The sequence below is a fragment of the Meleagris gallopavo genome, chromosome 7, assembly GCF_000146605.3.
Source record: "Meleagris gallopavo isolate NT-WF06-2002-E0010 breed Aviagen turkey brand Nicholas breeding stock chromosome 7, Turkey_5.1, whole genome shotgun sequence".
In the NCBI taxonomy this organism is placed as follows: Eukaryota; Metazoa; Chordata; class Aves; order Galliformes; family Phasianidae; genus Meleagris; species Meleagris gallopavo.
Genome location: NC_015017.2, coordinates 14531696 through 14541767, shown reverse-complemented (window position 1 = coordinate 14541767; position 10072 = coordinate 14531696). Strand labels below are relative to the sequence as shown.

Below are 10072 nucleotides of genomic sequence, written 5' to 3'. Positions count from 1 at the left end.
GGAAATATCCCTCTCCTTGCTTGCAACTGGACTGATTTCCACCCCCCAGCCTCCCCAGATGACTGAAGTATTGACTTTAGAAAAAGATCGTTGAACAGTAGACTATGGTTTTACATTAACATGAACAGTTTAGATTTTCAAAGGGATAAATGAATAAGTCTGGACAGATGGGTCTTCCAAAAGCAGGGAAAATATTAGTTTCTGAATCTGTCTCTGTTTCCTAACCCACTCTACCCACTCACTGGATAAGTCACATCTAAAAAGGTAACAGTGGTAATAAGGTTTCAAACATGCCCTGTGTGGTACTGGCCAGAATCCCTATCATCATCTGTACTCGGTTCTTTTCAGAACCTAGAGAAGCAGTAACAGCTTTCATTGTTCCAATCTAATCATGCTTTGTACAATAATAGCCTGCTATAATACTTGAAAGTCCTTACAGAAATAACTCAAGCAAGTGTTTTGGGAAAAGTAAAAATGCTGTATTATGGAATAAAATCAGGACAATATTTTTAGGAACTGACAAACGAAAATGAGGAAAAGATATAACATACCACAAGGTGCTGTTGCAACTATAATTTTCATTCACTTACTAGAACATAAAGCTATCATTCTTAAAATATATCATTTCAATTAAAAGTACACGAATGCATGCTAAAAGCTGATCACAGTTACTAGATAACTGGCTGGTAGTTTTCGACAAATCTCATACAAACAGACCTAAGTAGAAGGGTTTTTTGTTCATTTCCCCAAATTTCTGCCAATTTCTGGTAAATTCAGAAAACTCATCCTTTCTGATAGCCTAGTTAATAGGTATAAAAGACTGAACTTTGACAAACTCCTTTGGGCTCACGAATTGGACTCAATGATCCTTGTGATTCTTTCCAATTCAGGATGTTCTCTGATGCTAAGTCAATACCCGAGTTGGTTTTTTTTAGGTGAAAGGATTCTCAACGACTTGTTATTCTAACAGCTTACATATACAAACAGCTTTGGAAAAACACGGGAAAGCTTCAGTTAAGAAGGCAGAGATTGCAAGCATAACTTCGCACTTCAGCCTGTGAAGAAACGCGAGCCACAGAACTCCTACTTTCACTTTTCACATTATACTGAAGGCAACCTTCGTTTAAAAAAATAAAATAAAATAAATCAGTAACCTGTTTCTTGGTATTTGTTTTGTTTTAAAACAAAGTATGAATCTTACTTCCTTTCTAAAACAATCAAATTAAACTTTCACACTTACATTCCCATCCCTCCCAAAAGAAAAAGATTAACCGTCCTCATTCTTCAGAAAATTTAGATTCTGGAAACTGTGATATAAGGATTGAACTATATTCCTAGTGACTTTTCAAGAATAACTCTGGCACTTTAAACAGACAAATCATAGCTGCCCACATTCCTGGTCTGACAGTGATTCATTGCCATGTAATTGTAAAGTTGTTGTTCTTTGTAGAACAACTACTCCACTGTTTCATAATAATGAAACCCTACTTGATTAAACACTGAGTAGTGTAATGAAATACAAGTTAAATATTTATCTGACCAGCACCATGCAGAACATCTGGCATACTAGAAAAACCCAACAGCAGGTAGCAGAACCTCGACATAGACCAGTCTGTCAGCTTCACTCCCCTTCCCCATCCAGTACTAACTTCTTTGGCTACTCATTCACCTTCTCCTTCAGGGCTCATGATAATAACACACTGTCATTTTTCCATCCAGAGAAGAGAATAATAGGCACACACAACCTGATATTTTTCAGCACATCCTTCTTTAGAACTGAACTCTAAAAGTGACGAACACAGGTTTACCTTCCCCAGCTCTACAGGGAAAATTCCTTGATTTGGCACAAGTTTAAGGCACAGATGTAGCACATTCAGAGTGTTGTTTTTTTTTTATAAATAAATTCAGAGGAAGAATATGCCGTAAAATAAATGCCATTTAGATGGTTAAAAACTGTAGAACTGCTAAATCTATTTTTAGGAAAGTCTGTGAAAACTAAGTTCCAACGCCTTTGCTCTAAAACAGTCAACTGGAAGACTAGATAAGGAAGTTAGAAACTTACAAAATGTTATTCATTTATTCTCTGGAATAACATTCTGCCTATTACTATTATTGATAAGAAATAAAATGGGGCTAAGTGTGCCAAAATTAATTTCTAAGTTGAGAACTGAGAGGATATGCAGATACATATTGTAACTATATATTCAAAATTCAAGAACAATATAGGAAAACTTTTGTGGTAACATATTAGAGAACTCTAGATCACAGGGGAAAAAAGCCACCTGTAAAAAAATGGTTGGGGTTTTTGTACTTTGGAACATTAAGGACTGCTATAACCAGGCAACAAAGAACATTAGACTGGAAAAGGTATCTACTTCAGAGTTACATTATTTGAATTGGAGACCAATATAGAAAAAAAAAAAAAGATCTAATCATGTTTGTTACTTCCCAGTTGCTTTCTTAAGCACTTCTTACAACACTCAATAACCTTTTGTTCCTGTAATTACTCCCAGAGCTTTGCAACTCTTTACCACCACACCTCACCCTAAAGCACAGAATCTTTGCCTTACAACTGAAATGACAGCATGGTGACTGATGGCTTCATGTGGCAGTATTAAACAAGGTATAAAAGGCAGGCCAGGAAGCACAAAGTAGGGTGTGGAGGATTTTATTGGTCCAACAGCGGCCTTGGTTTTTCTAACTAATAGTTATCCAAATCTAACATCCCTGAAAAATAAAGGTCAGGCATTGCTTTGGTTTTACCGCTAGTATATACAAACACACAGCTGCAATTTTGTGTAAAGGGGCTTCCATAGCGCTCAGTACTCAAATCAAAAAGAGGGCAAAGATACATTACTAGCTCTAACACAAGGACTACTTGGAGCACAGAGGAGGGGCATTTTTAATGAGTCAGTTTTGCTTGTAACATAACCAAGAGTTAATGAATAGTGAAGAACAAAGGCTTACTTATTACTAATGGCCATTCTTCATTATCTGGGAAACTACAAGATTTTTCCTACTACTCTCTCATCCTTCCCTGTCCTTTAATGAAGGATGCTATTAAAGAAGATGAATTACTGCACAGAGAAACAAACTAAACAAGTGCAAGAAACAAGGTAGAGCTAGGACAGTATCACATAGGCCTCTTCATCAACATCTGTAGTGACTCTATATGCACAGCTGCTCAACTGCCCCAAAGCTGTCAGCAGCTTCCATACAAGCAGGCAGTCTCATTGCATCAGTGAGTCAGACATTCAGTGCTTCTAAACTAGGAGGGAACTCAAGAGCAAAATGTTATTAACCACAACAAGAATTGAGCAACTGCCCCTTTATTACCCTCTACTCATACAAATCTCTGTTCCATCCCTGCATTAATCCAAGATACAAGGAACCAGAAGAACAAATCTTAAGCTTTCCTTCTGACAAGAGTGCAGTTGATATGTACTTTTTTTTTCCCCTCATAAAATGGTATACATGGTTGACTTCATTTTTAAACAGTTGACACATTTTGATCCATGGTTGTATGAAATGTATACTTAGTATTTCAATTATTTTCCTCTTCCTAAATCTTCAGAGCTCTTAAATTTAATTAAGAGAACTGTAGATCAAGATTGTATGTCAGAGAGAAATGTTTACAGTTTAGTAATATAAATGTAGTTTAGAAAACAAAAATACTCTAATGATCTATGCCAACAATGCAAATACTGTCAGTACGGATGCACACTTCATAAAATGACTTATAAAATGATAATTCTGTAATGAAATTTAATGACTGACTGAATTCTTGAAGGTAAATAAGAATATCTCCCTGTGTAATCATTTAAAATTATACCTGCTTCACTACCAAATATTTTCTGTAACCATTCTACTTGGCTAGAAACAGATTCTAGCTGAATCATATTAAAGAAAAACCTGAAAAGAATCTAGAAAGATTTCTTTCAAACTAGCAATATCACCATCAACGTATTATTTTAGACCATAATTTCAAAGACTTCCCAGGACTATGCACACTGGTAGGTAAAAAAAAAGTTTGTATTCAGTAATAGGAGCTGCTGAAGAATTCCTGTCAGCATAGGGCTTGGGCATTTAAGCTACATCCACATGAAACTGAGTATTTGTGAACTTAAGTTGCTTTCTAAACATAAGCTCCTAAATCATCCCTCTGAGTACAGATGGTTGGTTCAGTTTCTTTCCTAATGCGATGTGGTACAAACAATTGACTAACATATAAATATCACCATACTCATCTTCTTTTGCACTAAAAAAAAAAACAACAACAACATTTTTGATTAAGTAGGCTATGACTGAGCTGCTACATACTGAACTTTAAGACAAATACACTTTGAGCACATCTCCTTGCCTGTCCCTTCAGAGGATTCAAGTGAAGGCAAACAGACACTTGTTAAACCCAGGAGAATTTGATTTTAAGTTGAGATTACCATAGCTGAAGCTACTTTCCGTAGCAAAAATTCAGCCATTGCCTTTATTAATAAATATCTAGCTGTCTCAAGCACAGAAGTGGTTGTTCAGACATTCTTTTGTACTCAGATTACTTTTCAAATCTGTCTTTAAGGAACTACTCAAAAAGAAAATACAATCTTTTCTTCTGTTAGATAAATAGCCCAAAGACAAACTTGTAAGATTTCCTTCCTGCTAAAACACTAAAACTTATTACAAAAAAAGAATCCATCCTCCCTGACCCAGTCCTTCAGAACTCTTTGACATCAAAGAATTGTTTCTGGAAGAAAAAGTGGAATTATCTCTTCTAGGTAAAGTTTGATAAAAGACTTAACAGACTAAAATTCTTATGAATTAACAATGATTTATCTAGATGATCAAATCTCTAGGATTATATAATTTAGTATATGATTTACTTAGTAGCTGCATCTTCCAAATTCCCTGAACTAACTTTTCTAGATGGGTATTCAAAAACATAATCTTAACATCAGAGAGAACTACCCAGAATTAGATAAGGCTCCAAAATACACTTAATCTTTTTAACAAAAGATGCTCTTGTAGTGCCTCATACAAAACATGTTTCCATTTCAGTAAATGGCAAGTACTACAAATCTACTGTAGTTCAAACAAAATCCATTTCAAAAGCACCTGGAAGGATTGATAACACAGAATTTTCCAAAAACAAAAATCTGAGTTTCCAGTAACCTCCCAAAAAGATAAAAGAATGGAACTGCTAACATCATTATGTAATCTTTTGTGCATACTGAACCACGTGATATTACCAACTTATCTTTGGAAAACTGAAAGGCCCTGTGAACTCTATTACAAATGTCAAAAACTCAAAGATTAAAGAATATTCATGCAGCAGCAAGATGTTCTTCAAGAAAGGGCAACTTTTCATTTAATAGCATTATACAATATGCAACACTACAATTTATTACAGAAGTCATGAACAAAATTCACACTAAACCTCATAACATTTTCTTGCTCAAAGCATCAACCAAATGTGTCATACAGATTTATCCTCTTGCTCAGCAGCAGATTTCTAATTAGGGACTTCATTTAATATTCCTTTCAAGTAGAAAAAAGCAAAAAGCTAAAAAGCCACAGTGCTTTATTAGGGATCTCCATAAAGCACCCGAAATAAACTGTTTTTAAGGAGCCATGCATTTGCATCCAATTATTCTAAAGAATTCCAGAAATGGTATTTGTGACTGAAGCAGATAAAAGTTATACGTACCTCGAAGCCAAGTCTATCTTTCTCCTTCCAAAAGCAGAAGTGTGTAACCTTCTTATCCCAAAACTCATCTGGCTTTACTACACAAACAAGTGATACCTCAGCTGGAACAACATTCTGCAAAACAAATTAGGGGAGGGAATAACAGTAAAACATTCAAGCTTTCATGTATCACAGAACTGATCTCTACTTATGTGCCACCAGCTACTCAAGAAGTTACATTCGCAGATAGAAATTAAACAAGATTGGCTGCATCTATGTCCTAAGCTGGCTCACAGTCTGCAATAGATCGCATAGCAAAATACTGTCAGAACTGAAAAGAAAATCTAACCACTAGTCCATGCTGTACCAGCACAGAAAGACACAAATTTTTTGTTTCATTAAATGTTATTTATAGTATCTCTTTTTAGAAAGTTTATAACAAGGCTTACTACTTATGTAATCTGCTACATAAAAAAAAAAAAGTAATCACACACAAAAAAGTTGCCCTATTGGAAGTAGACACTTTTTAAGGCTTTGCCTAATTTTGTGGAAATCACTCCAATAAATAGCAGTAAAGACAGGAAAGGCAGTAGAATTCAACGTCTTCAATCTAGTTCAGTGTGCTGTATCTTCCATTTTTATTTGAACACTGAACCAGAAGATAGACCATATTCCTTACAGAAATAAAACTTTATCATATATCCTTATCAGAACCTCGCTATTCTGAAAAGGTAAGAAGAAATCGTTATGAGCAACCTTAATTGGTAATTGACACTTTTTTCCTCCCTACTTCGAGTAGCATCTAGGACTTAACTTGTGACTAGGACTATAGTAATGCAACAAAAATCAACTGTTAATTCCAATGGAAGCTAATTGGTACTGCATAATGCATCAAAGCCTACTTATCTGCACTATCAGCATGAACTGTTCTCTGCTTATGTGCTTACTACTCGTGGTTGATGATGCCAAGAGCATAATTCTGTATTTTTTCAACCAAAATTCTATTTCAGGAAAAAGGTTACAATCTCATGTGTTGAGAAAGAAAGGAATTTGACCCTGATTTGACAGAAGCGTATCATCCTCTCTTCAGATTGTTTCTTTGTCAAAGAAAAGATATTGTGATATTAAAAGCTCGTAAACTGCCTGCCTGTCTCTCAATGAAGAAATTAACGCCCCTAAAGTAATGCAGCTATTGGGTTCACATCTATAGAACAAATGTGTCAGCTATTGATGTTGAAAGTGGATTTACCTGTAGCATTAACACAACTGTCTTCACCACATTCCACTGAGATTTTCTGCCGTCCACTATCACAGTAAATCCTCTTGCTTTGCACTTCTCACTAAAAAGGAAAAGCACTTAGAAAAAAAGGTGTAACTCATCAACAATATTATATCACAATGACTCTGGCTCTAAATCTAGTGAAAAATACAGCTATGTAGATTCTTGGACACAGTTATCCATCAACACCATAATGTAAGTTTCAAAACATAGCTATAATGTAAGGCATGCTCAATTGTTAGACATGTTAGGTTAGCTTATACTTCGGAGGAATAAGTAAAATTCATGTTTCTTAGACATAAACAATGTTTCAGGCAACATCCTTTCCCATATTCCTCCTTTTCAAATACAGCAGAGTGACTCTTTCCTGAGTGTAAAATGCAAGTGCTTAGGCCAAAATAGATGCATTTCACAAGGTGCAAGTGAAAATGACAATAATCTTTCCATACTGCCACCACAAAGGTCATTTTTTCCACATAACTGACGAACAAAATATTAGAAGTAGGAACTCTGAACTTTGCATTCAAGCAGACTCCCAGTTTATATAGAGTACAAAGAGTGCTTCCATTGAATTTTCAGTTATTTTTACACTAATGTATGTAAAAAAAAGACATACACCAGGGTGAGACAGGAATAATAAATGCTTGTGAGAACAACAATGCCTACAGCTGTTCCATAAATGTGGCCAAGTCCTTAAGTCAATGAGATGGCTTGCATGGATGACAGTTTGGGATTTCCAACACTTTACAAGCTGTTCGGAAAACTCTTTCACAACTTCAATGCTGTTCAATATACACATACACATTGATGCTTTATTTGTAAACAAACTGAATTTATTGCTTGCTTTTCTCGCCCTAACCAGAACTCTTTTTTTTTTTTCTTCCCTCCAAATGATCTTAACTACAGAAAGAAGTTGGATCACTTAATTACGTTCTTAATGCATTTGTAGTTTCCAACAAGCTAACTGCACTAAACATCCTTCAGGTATGGCACTGAATCTTTATTTCCAAAAGACATACTTAGAGGGATACAAGCAAACATTTAGCTGAAGGACTTCATTCTTTTCTAGATATATGCAAAGCAACTCTAAAGATTGACCTCTGGATCTTAAAAAACAAACAAACAAAAACAACAACAACAACAACAAAAACTGTCACTATAAGTTTACAGGGTCACGTAAGCAGAACTTTACCAAAAATATCTTACAATCAGGTCTGAAAGACAAAACACTTGAATTTTAATTCAGCACACTTAGGTGGTATTTTAACTTTCAACATTTAACTGAAGCTGGATAACTTTGAGGAGACTATTTAAAACTCTGTACAATTAAGGTCTAAGGTTAGACAGAATATGCATGTAGAAAAGTAAAAAAAGAAGAGGAGGCTTTGTTTACTTTGGGTAAATTTGTAAATTGCAATGCTACTTTTGTAAGCTTAAGAAATTCATTAGAGTGGCTCATTAATTTACATAGCAATTTAAGCACGCTGACATTAAAAGAAATAAAGATATTCCATGAAAGGAGTGATGAAATACTTAACAAATATGTACAACAAATAGAAGAACACAAAGCTAGATATACAGAATAAAAGAATTTAGGCAAGCCTTAGTAGATCTCCAGGTTCATTTGAACATGTATGTTTCTAAATAAACCAGACTGTATAATGTTTTGAACAATCATTTACATAAAATAGATTTTGCATTATATCAAATAGAAACAATAAATGACCCTTTCCAGGTCATTTTTGGCCCTGAGAGCCAAATGCCTTAGAAATCACCTTGGGATACTGAGCAGGTAGTCCAGCGTGACACTCAACTCATCCATACTTGTCTGCTCAAGGCATAATGGAATTGTCAGAATGAGACCACTTCTTCTGTCCTTTCCTCCTATTTGGGCATGAAAAAGTCATTAGAAAGTTAATGTAAGGGCTTAGAAGTAAGAGAAATAGTTTGTAGTCACATGGTCTCAAAACACATCATAAAACTAATATTTAAAGTTGCTGTGGAAACTATTCATGATGTTCTTCCAGTTAGATGTGAGGATCCACTCACCACATTGATACTTAAGGCATTACCAAAGCTTCAGAGAACAGACCACATCCGCATCGGTCATAGCCTTTCATCTGGTAGACCTGACATAAACACTGTCCTAATTCCAGTTTCACAGAAGCATTATTTTTGCACATGTAGATTACATTTTCACCTAAAGATTTCCTAGATCATCTATACAACCAGTCAGTCAGAAACCCAGTAAGATTCTAAGGTAAGCGAGCTCAGCTGCTTCAACTGCAAGGCAAGACCAGCTGGAAACATCCCTTATACACAGTGAAGTCTTGTTCCACACGGGCTGCTCACAGTTGATTATCCATGCATCAAGCCCATGGATTTCCTGACCTACTTACAGGCATGTAACAGTCACCTCACAATTAAGATAAATACTTCAAGCCATTTGCTTTGATCTTTGTATGCATTTTACACAGGCAGCAACAGAAACAAAACATGGCAAGTGTCGGCCACACATTTTCACTTCAATCAAAATCAAGCATTAGGCAGATGTACTGCAGTTAAGTAGAACATGCTACATCTGCGATTTATGTCATTTTTTGATTGCACAGCTAATCCAGAAAGTTTCTGGGAAAGTAGTTTCTTTTTTATTTAAAAAAAAAAAAAGAGGATATTTAAAGAGCTGAGATTTTCTCTATGGGTCTTTTCTCAAAAGGATTGACCTTTGAGTCACATGGTTATCAACCAACAAGAAAAATGGATTTGGAGCAGCTTTTTCCCCCCCTCATAGTTTCAATGGGAACTGAAGACAAATAAACCAAATATATCAAGATCACACAAAAAATAAATACTGACACAGTGCCCTGATATGTGCGTTTATTCTCTCAGAAGGGTCTCCCAGAAAATCTGATAGTGTGAAGGGAGCCACTCAAGTGTGCAGAGGACTCCCTATATACACCATACCTTACAGAGGGGCATCACTGCTGAGCCTCTGAAGCAGAGAATTAAAGTCAGTAAAAGGGCAAAAGTAGCTGTACTGGATCTTTCCACAGAATTTGAAGAAGCTCTTACCTAAGTCATATATTCACTATTTTCAGTAAAATTACCAGGATCGC

General features: G+C 35.5%; 1 protein-coding gene across 2 annotated transcripts in view; it reads right to left on the bottom strand.

Annotated features, from left to right (window-relative positions):
• The window catches only part of SESTD1 (SEC14 and spectrin domain containing 1), a 37122-nt gene that overhangs the window by 22310 nt on the left and 4740 nt on the right, over positions 1 to 10072 (bottom strand). For both annotated transcript variants that reach the window (XM_010713543.2, XM_010713544.2), the window contains exons 2-4: positions 8732 to 8840; positions 6927 to 7017; positions 5699 to 5812 (exon numbers count right to left, since the gene is read on the bottom strand). In XM_010713543.2, coding sequence (XP_010711845.1) covers positions 5699 to 5812; positions 6927 to 7017; positions 8732 to 8840 — 314 coding nt within the window. The remainder of the gene's footprint in view (positions 1 to 5698; positions 5813 to 6926; positions 7018 to 8731; positions 8841 to 10072) is intronic.